We start from the raw sequence: 19,348 nt of genomic DNA on the forward strand, positions 1-19,348 counted from the left end.
GTGGGTTTTTTTCCTCTACTTATCTCCAAGTTTTTTGTAATGTTCACACATTACTTTTATAATTGAAAAAAATACATTTACAATGAAAAAAGAAAGTGAAAACTCCCTCAGCTCTGTGGGACTCGGGGAGGAATGGGTCATGGGGGATTGCTAGTTTTCAAATTCTGCTGAGTTGTGGAGGCTACGGTACTGCTAAGAGACAGGGAGGTGGTTATAAGGTGGCCCAATCCCACGTCAGCCAAAACAGCCTAAATCTATTTGACATACTGAGCTTCCACGTAAGATTTCTATTACCAAAGGGTTTCAAGCCACCTAAGAAAGGTTCAAACACTGACTTCCAGTACTCCTCCTTTTAAGAACTAACACTTCCCTTTTCAAACCATTTGGGAAAGAAATTATTCTAAGCACATTGCATCCCTCCTGTGTTTTAAACAAGCTGGGCCTTGATCGATGGCATGGAATTCGGTTTGGTAGCTGGCGGGTGGGCTACAGCCCAGATCCGCACTGGCTGGCCAGCAGCGGGCCCTCTGCAGCCTGGCAGCTGCTGGCAGCATGGCATTGTGGTCAGGAGAGTTTTGGGGATGAATCCAAGTCAGGGGTTACTGCCTTGGGCAACTTACTACTCAGTGTCGCAGTTTCCTCAACTATTAAACGGGTATATTACAGCTGATGTCATCATACTGACAATTATAGATTGTAACAGCTCCTTTAACTGTAACGCTGTCTGTGGTGATAGCTGCACCCTGAGCATCAGGCCACCTGGGGAGTTGTTGCTGCCCAGGCCCCTTCTCATGTGGCCTTTGTTGGTGGCACTCAGTTGTGGTCCTGGAAACCAGCCTAATGAGTTTCCTAGGGCCCTTCGCAGTGAGGGCAGTTCCCAGGAAGGGCTCTTGCCCACCACGTGGACTGGCTCTGCAGCCATTTACTGTGGGTGCTCAAGTGCCTGTTCCATGTGAGAGGCGGGATGACGGAGTGTAAAAACTTGTGTGTTTTCCTGTCTGGAGGGGAGCTGAGAAGGCAGAGGGGGTCAGAAGCTGACTGAATGGACACCAAAATAGAGTGGAGAGAAGGAGTGGGCTGTCTCATTGGGGGAGAGCAACTATGAGTATACAGCAAGGTGTATATAAATTTTTGTATGAGACTGACTTGATTTGTAAACTTTCATTTAAAGCACAATAAAAATTAAAAAAAGAAAACCTGTCTGCAGATGTGGTGTCTAGTGCTTGCAAAGGAGGGGCAATCAGAAAAGCACAGGGTTTATTTATTTTTTTTAAGAAAGCTTGATGTCTTGGGAAACCCGCTGCCCTCAAGTCGATTCCATTTCATAGAAACCTCAGAGGACAGAGTAGAACTGCCCCACAGGGTTTCCAAGGAGCGCCTGGTGGATTTGAGCAGCTGACCTTTTAGTTAGCAGCCATAGCTCTTAACCACTGTGCCACCAGGGCTCCATGATGTCTTGGAAGGAGGTAAAAAAAAGTTCCATGCCAAGAAGGGCACAGAAATAAAAACACAGCTCAAGTATGGATGTGTAGGAAGGCAAGGGCTTGCATACCTCATATATTCCAGTCGGTAAACAGATAGGAGATAGGTGGACATGGCGAAGTCCAGCTTGTTGATGAGGGCGGACACTTCGGGAGGAGGGTCCAGCAGGTTGATGATGGTGCTGCGAAGCTCGCTCAGCTCAGCCTAGAGGAGACAGACATTCTAAAGGGCTCCATGTGCATCCCCGCTCAGGTGAAACGAACCCCCCTGGTTAATAACACGCGTTAACAAGGACAACGAAAGTATCTGCTCTAGTCCTTCAAGGGGGTTTAACAGCAGCCAGCCTGTATCGGGTGTCTGCTGCAGGACTCTCACAGAACAGGCATCCTTACCGGGGTAACTGTGTCGTTCTTCATCGCCGAGTTGTACTGTAGGACAGAGCGCAGTGGCTCCTTGCTGGGGAAGGTGAGCAGGGGAGACTTGGTGGCTATCTCACAGACGCCCTCGTACCACTCCTCTGGCCAGAGCCCTGCAAGGGAGGAAACAGAATGGACACCTCCGCCTCAGTAGGAGCACTGTGGTAGACTAAAAATAAAAAATAAAAAAACACAAAGCAAACCAGTTGCCATTGAGCTGACTCTGACTCATGGCAGGCCTATGTGCGTCAGGGTAGAACTGTGCTCCTTAGGGTTTTCAAAGGTTGATTTTCAGAAGTAGAACGTGAGGCCTGGCTTTCAAGGGGCCTCTGGGTGGACTTGGACCGTAGTGGAGTGGACTCTATCAAATTCTAGTGGTGTGCGTCCTTTGTTTTAGCCAATTATCCCAAACATGGGGGCAGTGATGGTTCAACAGCAGAGATCTTGTCTTCCATGCAGGGGACCTGGGTTAGATTTCTGCCCACTGCGCCTCATGTGCGGCCACCACCTGTTTGTCAGTTGAGGCTTGTGTGGCTGTGATGCTGAACAGGCTTCAGCAGAGCTTCCAGACTAAGAAAGACTAGGAAGAAAGGCCTGGCTACCTACTTGTGAAAATTGGCCAATGAAAATCCTATGGATTACAGTAGTCTGATCCCATCAAGCACACCAACTTGACGGGAGCTAACAATAATCCCAGACATGCGGCACAAAACTGAGACTCTACCTAACTGGGGGTTAGGTAGTCTAAGACATGCAGTTGTCTCTAGGCCTGAACTACCTCTGGGAAGCGGAACACTGGCACATACCTGGGAGCAGCAGCTACATGTGGACAACTTTGAACGTGTCCACATTCATCGTTAGGTTGAGTCCTAGCTCACCTTTTTTCTCAGTCTGCACTCGGCCGTCCCCGGGACAGAAAGCACCAGCCTACCTGAGCCCTCCACAGCGAACCCCATCAGGACGGAGTAGAGCCAGAAGTCTCGGAAGAGCTTCTGCAGCCGTGGCTTCGCTTCCTTGATGGGCGGCAGGCGGCGGGTGAGCTGTGTACCAAGGAGAGAGGGAGGGAGAAGGTGCGTGTGGTGCTCACACAGCCTAACACTTGCTGGAAGAGGAGTGGCTGGAGACCTGGTCCCCAGGGCACTCTCAGGGACCGGGCCCATCAAGGGTGGGAAGGCACACTGCACACGAGTAGGCTCGTGGGTTAAGCACCGGAAGTGGCCTTCAATCTTTTTCAGGAGCAGACTTCTCTGGCAATAATCTCAGGCAGAATGCCAACACGTAAGGCAGGTGAGAACAGGACTGCTAAGACTCAAGTGTGAGGGCTGCGCCCTGCATCCCTGCATCCACCAGAACCACATGGCAGCAGCAGCAGGAGGAGGCCCGTCAGTAAAACTAGGTAAGATGGTTATATCTGCTTACAGATATAACCTGGCTGGATGGGTTGATGCTCACAGAATTCGTGGCTGGGTATCTGAGTTCCCGTACAGGGATATTCACCCTGTGGGGAGTGAGACCATGAACCAAATATCCACAAATCCCAGGCCCTGTGCCAGGGATGCAGAGATGGGACAGAAGATGGTGCCCAACACAGGGGTCGGGGAGTGAGACGGCATCTCCACACAGGGCTGGGGGACTACAAACTAACACTCTCTGAACAGCAATTTGGTAATGTATTAAAAAATCCTAAATATTCCCAATATCCCATCTCCAATAATCTAACCAAAATAATAATATTTAGGCACGAAAATGTAACATTTGTTACAACAGCAAAATAAACAGAAAAAACTAGAATGTCTACCTGGAAGGGGCAGTTGAATAAGCGAGAGTATATTAAAAAAATTTTTTTTCTGAGAGTATTTGTGCCACAGAACTTGCAAAATCCAGTAAGTGAAAAAATGTATGATGTATAAATCATGATGTAGATTCGTAGGTAGGTTATGCCTAAATATAAACTCATAGAAAAAAAAGGGGGAAAAAGCAATACATTACTATCAGTTATTTCTGGGTGGCTGTCTTGCCAGGGATTTCTAGATTATTTTTCAAAGTTGTCTGCATTTCCTAGTGTTCCTCCATAAGGGTGTTCCTCCCACAATAGTGCAGAGGACACAAGTGCAGGCCCAGTACTTGCAGCATAGGGATGGATGGCCTTGCCTGAGAGCTGCAGCGAATGCAGTCTCAGGGGGTTAGAGAAGGCTGAGGGCAGCAATGGGCACAAGTGCCATAGGGCAGAAAGCCCTGCTCTGGATGGTGGTCACCAAAATACAACTGACAAGGGGGTCCCAGTTTAGCCAATGGCCAAGGACAAAAGGGCTGACTGTGTGAGAGGGCAGGCCTGCTTGGGGCGAGGTCCCACATGATGTTGGAGGCCTGACGGCATTCCCAGATGGCAGTCTTTACTTAGCACTCAGGATCTATATGGCTAAGAGCTTCTGGTGTCTCTAAGAGCCCTTGTTGGATAAGGAAAAGGCCTGGCTTCCTTCTAGAATCCTTCACTCCCAATGGAATCAGGGCCTCCAAGTGGCTGGGAAGCCTCAAGTGTTCTTGGCACAGGCAAGAGAAAGTTACTCTTAAATCCACCTATGACGTACGATACAACTCCTCACCCAAGAACTTTGGCTGGGAAGTGTTCCCTGTGGGTTCTCCCTGCTCTGACTCAACTTGAAGAACAAACTCCTTGCCTAGTCCTCACCTGCTGGCCAGCATCCCACCTGAGACTGCTCAACTCCCCAGAAAGGGAAGGCCAGGGTGGTATCCAAAAAAGCCCTAGAGATGCTGTGAGATACACTGGGATGAAGTCACGGTCCAGCTGTGACCAGGGCTCTGTGCAGGAAAATAGTCCCACACACCCAGAGAGACAGAGATGGGGCATGATATTCTAGAACAGGGCCTCAGGACAATGATGGGTCACAAATGTCTAGCCCACTAAGAGGAAAGGCAAAGGCTGAGGACAAGCTGTAAGATCACTGACCTGCTTGTTCCTAAAAAACCAAGGTCAAGGAAGAAAATGGGAACTGAAATAGAGACAATTCAATAATCAACATCTGGAAGCAGAAGTCAAGAAATTGAATCTGCTGCCTATAAAGTTTAAAAACCAAAGGTGTCGCTTTGGTGATTAAGATGCGCCTGACTCAAGCCATGGTCTTTTCAGTTACCTCATATGCAAGCGAAAGTTAACTAATGAAAAAGGAAGAAGAATTGACACATTCAAACTGTAGGGTTGGATAAGAATACTCAATATAGTGAGGACTGCCAGAAGAATGTACAAACAAAGCTTGGAAGAAATACAACTAGAATGTTCCTTAGAAGTGAGGATGCTAAGACTTTGATTTGCTTCCTTTGGACACATCATGAAAAAAGGCCAATCGCTAGAAAAGGACATCATATTTGGTGAAGTAGAGGGCCAACAAAAACAAGGGAAACCGTCGATGAGATGGACTAACACAACAGCCACAATGGTGGACTCAAACATACCAACAATCACAAAGACGGCACAGAACCAGTGCAGGATGGGCCAACGTTTCACTGTGTCGTATACAAGGGCGCAATGAGTTGGAGCTGACTCAACAAAAAATAACAATAATAACAAAAAGATACAACATCCAAGTACAACGCATGAACCCTGACTGAATCTTGGGTTTAAAAAAAAAAACTATAAAGGGCATTTTTGAACTCTTGGAGGCACCAGACTTGAGGCGTCATGGTGTCCGCTCTAACTTACCTTCCAATGCTTCAGGATGTACCTCCATCCTCATACACCTATACATTAGGTGGCTAGTATATGGGTGGTTCGTTGCTCAATTCTTCCAACTTCTCTATAAATTTTTTCCCTTTTTCTAAAATAGTATTTCACTGTATTTTTGATAGGAATGTACATAGCGAAACAGGTTTTCATTTTACAATTTCTACAGATATTGCTCAGAGATACTGGTTACATTCTTCACTGTATCAACATTCTCATTATTTCCATTCTAGCTGTTTCCTTCCCATTAACCGAGTCTCAGAGCCCCCCAACCATCTCATGTACACTTTAGAGTATTTGTTTACCACTAAGTCGCATATAGACAGTTTTTTTTAAAGCAGCACAGTATATTCATTACTTTATGGGCTAACCTGCTATTTAGTTAAAAGGTGATTTGAGGTAATAGTTTCAGTTCAAGGCTTACAGAATATCTCAAGGCAATAGTCTCAGGGATTCCTCCGGTCTCAGTTTGTCCAAACCAAACCCAAACCCATTGCCTTCAAGTCGATTCTGACTTGTAGCGACCCTACAGGACAGAGTGGAACTGCCCCATAGGGTTTCCGAGGAACTGCTGATGTTTTGGTTCACAGCCATAGACTTAACCACTATGCCACCAGGGCTCCAGTGGTTCCAGTAAGTCTGAATTTTTTTGAAAATTTGAAGTTCTGTTCCACCTTTTTCTCCCTTTCTCTCATGATCCATCTGATTGTGGTCCTGATTAGAATATTTGGTAGTGACAGCTGGACAACATCTAGTTCTTCTAGTCTCAGGATAGAAGGGCCATGGTTAATGAAGACAGTTAGTTCTGTAGAGTGGTTCCTTCTCTGAGTCTTGAGTTTCCTTCTTTTTCTTTTGCTCCAGATGAGTGGAGACCAATAGCGGTATTTCAGATGGCTGCTTGCAAGCTTTTAGAACCCTAGATGCTATTCACTGGACTAGGATATAGACCATAAACTTTGTGAATGATATTATGCCAAATGATTGAGTTGTTCCACGTGACTATGACCCCAAGCCTTTAAACCATAGAAACTGATCCCATGAGGTGACTGGTTACGTTTACAAAACATCACTATCAGTTTCTGTGGCCCTTATTTAACCAAGTTAACTGCTGCTGCTGTGTGTGTTATGTGCACACACACATATATATTTATACATATATATGTATACATATAAAGACACAACACATGCGTATTTTGGTTACTGTCACAAAATTGTATATAACATAGCATTTACCTGAACATCCTTCGTGGGTGTTTTTGTGTACACAACCTATGGCGTCAGTTAACCCGGTTGTGTACATTTTTCCCATAGTCACTGCTACCTTTTCCATGAACACAAATAAAAAGTGACTACTGTTTACAGAATGAACCCCTTCTCCCCCACCCTGGAAACCACCAATGAACATTGGTCTCTGTATATATAGCTGCTCTTGTCATTTATAAAGGTCAGGTCATACAATATTTGTCCTTTTGTGATTGACTTATGTTGCTTAGCATAATGTCCTCTAGGTTCATCCATGTTCCAAGATGTTTCAAGAACTCATCATTCTTTACAGGTGTGTAGTACCACGTTTTGTTTATCCATTCATCTGTTGGTTGGCAATTATGTTTCCACCTTTTGAACAGTGCTACAATGAACATAAGCATGCATATCCATTTGTGTCTCTTCTATTACATCTCCAGGGTATATATACCAAGAATCAAATGGTAGCTCTTATTTCTAATTTTTTGAGGAATCATACTAGTTTATATAGCAGTTGTGCCATTTTACATTCCCACCAGCAATAGATGAGGGTTTCAATCTCCTCAAATCCTTGCCACCATTTGCTGTTTCCTTTTTTTAATTTTTATCGTAGCCATCTTAGCAGGCGTGAGATGGTATCTCATCGCTGTTTTGATTTACAACTCTCTAATGACCCTAGAGCATCGTTTCATGTGTTTGTTGGCTGCCTGAATATCCTATTTGGTGAAGTATCTGTTCATGTCCTTTGCTCATTTTTTAATTATTTGTCTTTTTGTTGTTGAATTGCTGAAATTTTATATATATTTTGGATATTCGACCCATATCAAATGTTGTTCCCAATGATGTCTTCCCAGTATGTATTCTTTTACTCTTTTGATAAAATTCTTTTGATGAGCACAAGTATTAATTTTTACGAAGTTCAATTTATCACATTTGTCTTCTGCTGTTTGTACATTTGTAGTTGTTTGATACTCTATCTTAACAAAAATTAGGTCCCAGAGTTTTATCCCTATGTTTTATTTCAAGAACTTTATAGTTTTAGCTTTTAACATTTTGGTCTTTGATCCACTTATTGTTAGTTTTGTGTATGGTGTGAGGTATGGGTCCAGTTTCATTTTTCTGTAAGTGGATATTCAATTTTGCCAGCACCGTTTGTTGAAGAGACTGTTTCTTCCCCATTGAATAGGCCTTGATCCCTGGTCAAAAACCAGTTGTCCATAGATACATGGATTTATTTCTGGGTTCTCAAATCTATGTATCTACCCTTGGACCAGTACCGGCCACTTTGATTGCTGTAGCTGTATGGTAAGTTTTGAGATCAGCAAGTGTAAGGCCTCCTATTTTGTTCTTCTTCAATACAGCTTTGGCTATTCATGGCCTCGTTCCTTTCCATATAAAGCTGGTGATTAGTTTTTCTATTTCAGCAAAAAATTCTGTTGGGATTTGGATCAGGGTTACATTGTATATCCAGATTGCTTTGGTATTACTGACATTTTCATCATATTAAGTCTTTCTATCCATGAGGATGGGATGACTTTTTGTTGTTAAGTTGTTAAAGTTTTATACATATTGTCGTTATTAGATTCTTGTCGGATATATGGTTTCTGAAGATACTCTCCCAGTCAGTAGCTTATCCTTTCACTTTTTTTGTAAACTGTTTTCTTTTTGGGAACCCTGGTGGCATAGTGGTTAAGTGCTACGGCTGCTAACCAAAGGGTGGGCAGTTCGAATCTGCCAGGTGCTCCTTGGAAACTCTATCGGGCAGTTCTACTCTGTCCTACAGGGTCGCTATGAGTCAGAACCAACTCAATGGCACTGAGTATTAGGGGTATTTTCTTTTTGTAAACTATTTTGATGAGCAAAAGTTTTTAGTTTTTATGAAGCCCCATTTATTTGACTTTTGCTATTTGTGCTTTTATTAGATAACCCATTGTTGAAAGCCAGGCTTGACAGCATTGTCCTGCTTATTCTAAGAATTTTACAATTTTAGTTTGCAAAATTTAGGTCTTTAATCCGTTTTGAATCTGTTTTTGTGTATGGTGTGAGGCATAGATTCTGTTTCATTTTTCTGCAAGTGGAAATCCAATTTTCCCAGCACCACTTATTGAAGAGACTCTTCTTTCCCCATTTGTCAAAAATCATTGACCACAGATGTGAAGGTTTATTTCTGGGCTTTCAATTCTATTTCATTGGTCCACGGCTGTTTTGATTACTGTAGCTGTATAGTATGTTTTAAAATCAGGAAGTGTGAGTCCTCCTACTTTGTTCTCTTTTAACACTGCTTTACTTATTCTGGGCCTCTTGCCATTCCATATAAAGCTGAGGATTGGTTTTTCTATTTCTGTAAAGAAGGCTGTTAGAATTTTGACTGAGATCGTGTTGAATCTATAGATCGCTTTAAGAAGTACTGACATCTTAACAATATTAAGTCTTCCAACCCATGAACATGGAACATCTTTGCACTTAGTTTTCTTTAATCTCTTTCTGCAGTGTTTTACAGTCTTCATTGTATATGTCCTTCACGTCCCTGGTTACATTCATTCCTAGGTATTTTATTCTCTTAGATGCTATTCTAAATGGAATTGTTTCCCTAATTTAACTTTCAGATTTCTCATTGCTGGTGTACAGAAATCCAACTAATTTTTGTTGTTGTTATTGACCTCTACCCTACAACTTTGCTAAGTTCCTCTATTAGCTCCAGAACTTTTCTTGTGGGCTCTTTGGGATTTTCTATACATAGGATCATATCATCTGCAAACAATCTGGATACTTTATTTATTTTTCTTGTCTTACTGCCCTGGCTTGGACTTCTAATACAATATTGAATAGACGTGAAGAGAACAGGCACTCTTGTCTTGTTCCCAATTTCAAGGGAAAAGCTCTCAGTCTTTCTGCATGAAGTATAATATTGGCTGTTGGCTTTTCATATATACCCCGAATCATACTAAATTTCCCTTCTACTCCAATCTTCTTTACGGTTTTCATCAAGAAAAGGTTTTGGATTTTATCGATTACTTTTTTCTGCATCCATACAGATGATCACGTGGTTCTCTTCCTTTGTTCTACTGATATGGTGTATTGCATCAATTGATTTTCTAATGCTGAACCATCCCTGCATTCCCAGAACAAATCCTACTTGGTCAAGGTATATAACTCTTTTAATATGCTGTTGGATTCTGTTTGATAGTATTTTGTTGAGTATTTTTGCATCTATATTCATAAGAGCATATTGGCCTGTAGTTTTTGTGGTGTCTTTGGTTTGGGTATCAGGTTATATTTACTACATAGAACGAATTAGGTAGTACTCCTTCCTTCTCTACCTTTTTGAAGAATTTAAACAGTATTGGTGTCAACTCTTCTCTGAATGTTTGGTAAAATTCCCCAGTGAAGCCATTTGGTCCAGGGCTTTATTTTGTTGGCAGGTTTTTGATCACTGATTTGATCTCTTCACCTGTTATAGGTCTGTCGAGACTTTCTATTTCCTCTTGAGTCAGTCTGGGTAGGTTGTGTGCTTCTAAAAATTTGTCCATTTCATTAGGTTATCTAGTTTGTTACCACACAGTTGTTCATAATATTCTGTCGTAATTCTCTTTATTTGTTTTGGGTCAGCTGTAATGCCCTTTCTTTTTTTATTTTTGTTATTTGCATCTTTTGTCAGTCTAGCTAAAAGTCTGTAAATTTTATTGATCTTTTCAAAGAACCACTTCTGGTTTCATTTATTCTCTCTACTGGTTTTCTGTTTTTTATTTTATTTATTTATGCTCTGATTTTTGTTATTTCCTTTCTTCTGGTAGGTTTAAGCTTAGCTTTCTCTCCTCTTTCTAGTTCTTGGAGTTGAATAGTTAGGCTGTTAATTTGGGATCTTTATTTATTTTTTTTATGTAGGCACTTATTGCTGTAAGTGTCCCTCTGAGTACTGCCTTCACTGCATATCCTGTAAGTTTATTTTAGGCTGCACTTTCATTTTCATTTGACTCAAAAAAAATTTGTGATTTCTCTTTTGATTTCATCCTTGGCCCACTGGTGGTTTAACAGTGGGTTGTTTAATTTTCATATCTTTGTGTATTTTCCAGGTTTTTTTTTTTTTTTTCTGGTATTGATTTTTAGCTTTACTCCGTTGTGGTCAAAGAAAATACGCTGTATGATTTTGATTACTTAAAATTTATTGAGACTTGCTTTGTTACTACATAAAATGTGGTCTATACTTGAGAATGGTTCATGTGCACTGGAGCAGAATGTATATTGTGCTGTTTGGGGTAGAGTGTTCTATACATGTCTGTTAGGTCTAGCTGGTTTACAGTGTCATTCAGGTCCTCTGTTTCCTTGTTGATCTTCTTTCTAGATGTTCTGGCCAATATTGAAAGTGGTGTATTGAAGTCTCCAACCATTACTGTAGTACCATTTATTTCTCCCTTCAATTCTATCAGTGTTTGCTATATTTATTTAGGTGTCCTGATATTGGCTGCATGTATATTTATGATTGTTAAATTTTCTTGATTAATTGACCCTTTTATCGCTACGTAATGTTCATCTTTATCTCTTCTGACAGATTCTGTCTTAAAGTCTACTTTGTCCAATATTAAGATTGCTACCCCGGCTCTCTTTTGGTTATTATTTGCATGGAGTATTTTTTTCCCATCCTTTCACTTTGAACCTATTTGTGTCCTTGGGTTTAAGGTGTGTCACTTGTAAATAGCATATAGTTGGTATCAGATTTTTTTTTTAATCCATTCTGCCACTCTGCCTTTTGATTGGAGCATTTAGTCCATTTACATTCACTGTAATTACTGATGAGAAATTATTTACTCCTGCCATTTTGTTATGTGATTTCTGTGTGTCTTAAGCTTTCTTTGTCTTTGTCCTTTAGTACTGCTTGCTTTTGTGTTTTGCTGGTTTATTGCAGTGAGCCTTTTTGGTTCCCTTCTCCTTTCACGTATGGTTTTTAAAAAATATTTTCTTAGTGGTTGCCATGAATACTAGATTTAACAGCTTGTATCTATAACATTCTAGGGTAAGTTGGTATCAGCTTCAGTAAAATGGGAGAAATTTTATATCTGTACCATTCCTCTCTCCTCCCTCTTGTTATTGTTATCGCTAATTATGTCTTTATATTTCATGTGCCCTGTGACATAATTTTATCCTTGCTTTTTATATGTATATTTTTAGAAAACATGAAAGACAAAACATTTATAATTGTCAAGCATGAATACCTTATTACTAGCCCTTATACCTGTCCACCCATTACCCTTTATTAGGGATCTTTCTTTTCACGTATAGCTTTGAATTACTCTCTAGTGTTTTGTTTCCTTTCATCTACAGAACTCCCATTAGTATTTTTTTGTAGGGCCAGATACGAACTCTCTCAGGTCCCGTTTGTCTGCGAATGTTTTACTCTCACCCTCACACTTGAAGGATGGTTTCACCGGGTATAGTGTTCTCAGTTGGTAGTTTTTTTTTTTCCTTTCATCACTTTATATCCTTCTCTTGCCTTCTGCCCCCCAATGTCTCTGAGGAAAAATCGGCACGTAACATTATTTGGGAGCCTTTGATGTGGCTGTTTGCTTCTTCCTTATTGCTTTCAGGATTCTCTCTTTATATTTCATTTTTGAAAGCCTACTTATGACGTGTCTTGGTGTAGAGCTCTTTGGGTTTATCCTGCTTGGGGTTCTTTGATCTTCCTGGATTTGTAGATTCATGTCCTCTGTTAGATTGGGGAAATTTTCTGAATTTTTTTTCCAAATATTCTTTCTGTCCCTCTCTCTCTCTCATTTCCTTTTGGAATTTCTATGATGCGTATATTAGGTCTCTTGTTGTGGTCCCATCAGTCCGTTAAATTGTGCTCAGCCTTCTTGAGGCTCTGTTCTTGTTGCTCTTCAATGTATGTAATTTTAACTACCTTATTCTCTAATTTGCTGATTCTTTTTTCTGCCTGATTAAATCTCTTGGTAAGTCCTTTTATTGTGTTTCTCATTTCAGTTATTGTCCCTTTCAGTTGTAATATCTCTTTTTTTAGATCCTCATTTTGTTCTTGTATTGTTTTTAGCTCTTTGTCTATGTTTTCCCTTAGTTCTTTAATTACATTTAATGTTGTTATATTATATTCTTCCATTTTTTTCATTATTGGTTGTCAAGGATTTCATTTTACTGGGATCCACAATCAATATCCATGGAAGCAGCAGTCAAGAAATCAAACAATGTACTGCATTGGACAAATCTGCTGCAAAAGACCTCTTTAAAGTGTTCAAAAGCAAAGATGTCACTTTGAGGACTAACATACACCTGACCCAAGCCAAGGCATTTTCAATCACTTCATACGCATGTGAAAGCTGGACAATGAATGAGGAAGGCCGAAGAAGAATAGATGCCTTTGAATTATGGTTTGGAAAATACTGACTACTGAAGAATGAACAAATCTGTCTTGGAAGAAGTACAGCCAGAATGATTTTTAGAAGCAACGATGGCGAGATTTCATCTCACATATTTTAGGCATGTATCAGGAGGGATTAGTCCCTGGAGGAAGACATCATGCTTGGTAAAGTAGAGGGTCAGAGAAAAAGAGGAAGACCCTCAACAAGACTGACTGACACAGTGGCTACAGGAACGGGCTTAAGCACAGGACTGGGCAGTGTTTTGTTCTGTGGTACCTATGGTTGCTACGAGTCAGAACCAACCTGATGGCACGTAACAACAAGACGCACTTTCACTCCTTTGTTATGTTCGGTTGGATGGGCCATTGTTTCTCCGTTCTTTTTTTGTCTTGTGATTTTTTGTTGGGGCATTGGAATTTTCACGAGTGTTAAATTTTTCAGTTTTCCCCAGGATTTGGTGTTTTTGCCTGCGCTACTTTCTGCAAGCGACTCTTAGCTGGGCAGAGCCTTCAACCTTTGCTTACCATTTCCATCTCCCTTTCTGGTTTAAACGGGATTCAAAAGTTCCAGATCCCATTTTTCAACTTTCAATCTATCCCAAGCACACCAGAGAACACTCAGGTGAGATGCTGTGTACTAATCAATCTGTCCACCAGGGGGGGCAGTTCCCTGCCTCTGGATATTACTCCCTTCCCTTCTGTTTCTCAGGAAGGGAACACCCAGCCCCAAAGAGCCTCCCTGGGTGTGGGTTATCATGTTTTTAGTCAGGAAGCCCACACCCAGTGAGCCCCCTTCAGGCCTGGGTGTTGTCCTGTGGTTTTGCCTCTGGTTTTGTTCCCTGCTTTGTGGAGACTGTTTGTATCTGAGCTGGCATTTAGGTGAAGCACAGATAAGACTGTCTTCCCTTTCAGGTTGGGGAAGCAGTCTCCACTTAGGTGGCCCACCTCCTGACTCCATTATAGGGAATCTTCCGTAGGAGCTCCTAACAGTCTAGCCACCGAGAGTTACTGGTTGGGGCAGGGGTAGTCTCACTCTGAATGGACCCCCAGGGAGGTCTGCCTTCTTGCTATCAGAGCCTGCCACTAGTACACTGGCTGTGGGTGTGGCCTATACTCAAGATGCCTGCTTTCTAGCACACAGCAGCCTCAATCATCAGTCTGCAGCACCAACTTAAGAGGGAGCAGGGAGACCCAAACTGATCCCCACGGAGGTCTCTCCTGTCGGTTTCAGAGGCCTGAGCTAAGGGGTACACGGGTCAGTGTCTGACCACATACACGTTCATGGTCAGACAGCCACCTTCCAGGGGATGCCCAAAGCCCAACTTGGCAGTAAGACCACCCCACCACCCCTCACCCGCAGGAATAGGTACCCCTGCAACTGGAAGGAGAGGGTGCCTGATCCTGCTCCCAAGGGCCCAAGGTTGGCAAGCATCGTGGAACCTGGCCAGGGTGAGGGCGCCAGGTCACCAAGACTGCTGCTGCCCAGGTCTGCACCTGGAGTCTCCCCACTGTAACCTTCACGGGGCTGTATTCTAGGCAGGACCTGGCCGAGTGTTCACTTTGAGGCATCTGCCGAGGGAGCTGCCGAGGCCGTGTGCCACACAGCAGCCCCTGGACCCACGCGCCCAAGAGCCCCGTGAACCCAGGTATTCCCGCAAGGTCCAAATCACATTATGTCCTATTTCACAGAACGTACCATGGATGTTAAGTGATGGATGACTGTAATTTTTTAGATCATAAAATTAAAAACACAAATTTAAACAAAAACAATAAACTATCACAGTCCTGGAGTCCCTGGGTGGTGCAAATAGTTAATGTACCCGGCCGCTAACCAAAAGGTTGAAGTTCAAGTCCACCCAGAGGTGCCTCGAAATAAAAGCCTGGTGATCTACTTCTAAAAAATCAGCCACTGAAAACCCTACGGAGCACAGTTCTACTCCGACACACATGGGGTTGCCATGAGTCAGAGTGGACCTGACGTTAATTTTTCATATCATAGCCCCATGGATCCCTGTGAATGCCTAAATGGACTTGAGTTTGAAAACCACTGCTTCAGGTAACATCCCTCTCTCTCCAACAATGAACATGACAGTTTGGCTGCAAGCTCTCCTTGACTGGAGAAAGGTTCTATTCCATGGTTTCCTCGCGCTCTAAGCCACCAATCTCATACTTTCCCCTCCATTTTTGTCTGAGGTACATGATCACAGAAGGACGGGGACACCTGCCTCATTGCCGAACCAGCCACGTCAACCCTGGAGACCTGGGCAAGGTCAGATGCTGTGATCAGATCTCCCTCTGGCCTCATAAAAGGAAGAGAAATACTTGGAGGGCAGGTCTGTAGCCTCTACTTTCAGGGAAGCGTTCCAGCTCTCCCTGACTCAATCTCATCACCCAGAACTCTGAAGAGTGTCTTGGTGATTTCAGCAAGGGCTGCTCCTGCACCAAGGCTCTGTAAGCACGCAGACAATTCTGGTGTCACACGTTCAAAACAGCAGCTAAGTCACAACTTGAGCTAAATCACAAGCTGAGAAGTCACAAGTCACTTAGCAGTGATCAAAGACATAGTTGAGGGGGTTTGTGCTGACAAAGCTAGCTGAGTATTGTTTGACTTGGGACATATTTACTTTGGAAAACATGCAACAACAGCTTAGCACCAAAGTTCACATTGAAATTCCACTGCTGATCTTGGCTGTTTTCATCTCTGCAACTCCACGTCTCAGCAGCACAGAGGTAAGTCTGGCCTTTAACACTTCTGCTGATCATAAAATCTTATTTGTGATCTTTCAATATGAGCTTCATTTCTCCATCCAACTACAAATTTCAATGCTTTCTACACTATTTGAGAAATGGAAAGATTTTTTTTTTTAAAACCTGCTTATTATAAAATTCTGTCAGTTATGTTATCAGGACAATTGACAAAATTGGATCATGGACCATAGAATAGATGGAAGTATTACATATACGTTAAAATATTTTGAATTGGATGACTGTACCGTGGTTATGTATGAGAATAATCTTGTTCTCAGGCACTTTTCCCTAAGGTATTAGTATTAAGGATTAAAGGGCCAGGATATATGCAACCTACTTTCAAATGGTTTGGAAAAGAATAATATGTGTGTGCGTATATATATGTTTACACACATACACACACATACATATATGGAGAGAGAGAGAAAATGATAAAGCAAACACTTCAAATACAAAACCCTAGTGACTCTCTGGGTAAAGGGTATATAGAGGTTGTTCTCTACACCATTCTTGCAACTTTTCTGTAAACTGAAGTTATTTCAAGATAAAAAAGATTTTGTAAATCCAGGCAGTTATGTCTCTCCTACCACACCTGCTGTTTGGGCCTAGTCCCCCAGGAGGGACAAGGTGTCCCGGTGTCATGCTCTGACGAACCACTGAAAAGTCCTGCTCCACGCAATTAACACAAGAAACCACCATGTGAAATTTCCATGAAAACAAACTTTTGAGCAATTTTCCTATTGCTCTCTCCAAAGACAGTAATCTGAATTTAAACACAAGCTAAACCTAGTGATAATTTTTAAATATCTTATATAATTTTTGTGGTACTAAGTAGCAAAACCAAGGAGCCTCAGTGGTACAGTGGTTAACTGCTCAGTTGCTAACCGAAAGGTTGGTAGTTTGAATAAGCAGCAAAACCAAGGAGCCTCAGTGGTACAGTGGTTAACTGCTCAGTTGCTAACCGAAAGGTTGGTAGTTTGAATCCACCAGCTGCTCTGTGGAAGAAAGATGTGGTAGTCTGCTTCTGTAAAGACTATAGCTTTGGAAACCCTATGGGGCAATTCTACTCAGTCCTATGGGGTCACTGTGAGTGGGAATCAACTCGATGGCTACAGGTTTTAAGTGGCAAAAAATCAAGGACCATAAAGGACCTAATTGTTATATATAGAAAATATCATAGTTTCTGCTTCCTCTCATGAAGGAATAATGAAAATTACTCTTGGCTTTTCAACATATAACATAGGTTCAGAGTATATGAAGCTTCCAAATATACTATCCGAATACCAAGATAAATACATGAATGCCTTTGCCCCGTCCTCCTAGTTGGTTCCAAATTTTTTTTCCTGAACTCTTATCTATTCGAGTTTATTTTTTTTAAACCTTATTTTATCTGAGAAGGATACTTTTAAGTGCCATCTATCAAGCAGATGTCCACCAAGTTGCTTTTCTAACTTTTTAAAATGTATTGCCATCAACACCCAGGCCCCATGCTATTTGGAAACTGGGCCTAATTCTACCTGACAGCCAAACACTGCAGAATTTATTCACAGGTGCAGACCACAAGGTACGACAGTGCTCACTACTGGGAGGGTGGGCGAAAAAAGACAGCAGACACTTTGAAAGTTAGAAACTCCGAGGCTTCCCCTCCTAAAAATGTGAAATTCAGAAACCTCTCAGTCATGACTGACACACACTTTGAGCTGATTGTTTTAGTAGTTCTGTAGGGGGAAGGCCCAAGGAGGGAGACTGGAGGCAGGGAAGCCATCCAGGAAGTGACTCTCAGAACAGGTCTGTCTAAAGAGGGGCTGTCAATCATGTGCTCCTTGAGTAACGGAGTGCTCCATGCTCCCCTGTGAACAAGGCACACTAGACTGAGGAGCTGGGAGTCCAGCCAGCTTGGCTTGAATCTAGCCACTGCCACTTTTAGTGATGTAAGACTCAGTTTCCTGCTATGTGAAATGGCAAGGGCAACACTGAGAGAATTAGTTAAATCACAAAGTACAATAGTCATCGCTCTTATTAACATCTACAAATCTTACAGTATTTCAAGTGGGTATCCAGACAGTTGGGTGGTGCAACTTTGGTTAACGTGCTCGGCTGCTAACCAAAAGGTTGGAGGTTCGAGTCCACCTAGATGTGCTAGGAGGAAAATCAGCCTTTGAAAAACCTACGGAACACAGTTCTATTCAAACACACATAGGGTCACCATAAGTCGGAGCTGACTCAACAACAACTGGTATCCATGTAGTTAGCCCCGACTTCCGGACTAACAAGTTCAAATATTTGCTTAACGGAAGCCAGTAACTCTTATCTGGCCTACACTGGAGGCAGATATTCTGGCCCTCACATATCTACTGAGCAGGAAATGATCACTGAAGCACAACCAACTTAGCAGAACAAAAGGCTTCCTTCCAGGGTGAGCAGAAGTCATACTGGGATCATGAACTACCTGCCTGGGTCAGCATTATAAACACTCACTGTCAGTGTCCAGGCAAAACGTGGACACATCAAATTATACCTCATCTACCCGGGATGCCGGCACTTGGTTTTTTTTACCCGGAATGCAGTTAATAACCTGGACATAAGCAAAAGGAAAACTTATTTGGCAGCCAAAATTGATTTGACAAGCAAGACAAATCCTTCCTGGCACAGGCAAGGGACTGACAGATAAATATAGGCTTGCCACAAGGTCCGTGTATTAATAACCAACTTTACTTAAATGAAGGTAATGATGCTTAGGCCTTTAATAAGAACTTTCTGACATCACTCGCACACAGACCTTAGACGCTGGGTGAGATAATTTCTAACCTCAGGTTAGAACCAGCAGAATAGAAGATTTAGTTCCTCCTGGCAACAGTGGGCACGACTGCCAAACAAAGAGAAAAAATATACCAGCAGCAAGCAGTATTACCTGACAGCTACAGGACAGCCAGGGAGGAGGAAGGCCCCAACCACATCTCACTAGGCCCCAAGGGTGAGCCTGTATTACCGACAAGCACAAACCCAACACAAATAAAACCACCCTGGGTGACTACTCAAATTTAAATTACCTTTAGAGTATTTGTTTTCAGAAAGCAGGGCACGGTACACTTTTTCAACATCTCCATCCCAAAGTGGGAGTGGTTTGGGTCCTCCAGGCAGGACTCAGTCCCTCTGCCCTCTGGCCCTGGTCTCAGGTAGTACTCGCCATGCCCCACCTCCAGGCCTACTCCAGCCCTCCTCCTCGGTGAGCTCTTGGGGCCCTCCCACCCCACTCCCCACCAGGTGGAGGAAGGGCCACACACCTGCCCTTCTGTGCCCATGGGCTCCGCTGGCTTGACAACAAGAACCCTGGCTTTACTGAGTGTCTCTCCA

General features: G+C 42.6%; 1 protein-coding gene across 6 annotated transcripts in view; it reads right to left on the reverse strand.

Annotated features, from left to right (window-relative positions):
* The window catches only part of PI4KA (phosphatidylinositol 4-kinase alpha), a 155,415-nt gene that overhangs the window by 46,480 nt on the left and 89,587 nt on the right, over positions 1 to 19,348 (reverse strand). For all 6 annotated transcript variants that reach the window (XR_010318596.1, XM_064272361.1, XM_003419301.4 and 3 more), the window contains 3 exons: positions 2,830 to 2,938; positions 1,875 to 2,011; positions 1,553 to 1,686 (listed from right to left, as the gene is read on the reverse strand). Coding sequence is in view for 5 of the 6 variants with exons in the window: in XM_064272361.1 (XP_064128431.1) it covers positions 1,553 to 1,686; positions 1,875 to 2,011; positions 2,830 to 2,938 (380 nt within the window). In the remaining variant the exon portion in view is untranslated. The remainder of the gene's footprint in view (positions 1 to 1,552; positions 1,687 to 1,874; positions 2,012 to 2,829; positions 2,939 to 19,348) is intronic.

Source organism: Loxodonta africana, chromosome 19 (genome assembly GCF_030014295.1).
Source record: "Loxodonta africana isolate mLoxAfr1 chromosome 19, mLoxAfr1.hap2, whole genome shotgun sequence".
NCBI classification, from domain to species: domain Eukaryota; kingdom Metazoa; phylum Chordata; class Mammalia; order Proboscidea; family Elephantidae; genus Loxodonta; species Loxodonta africana.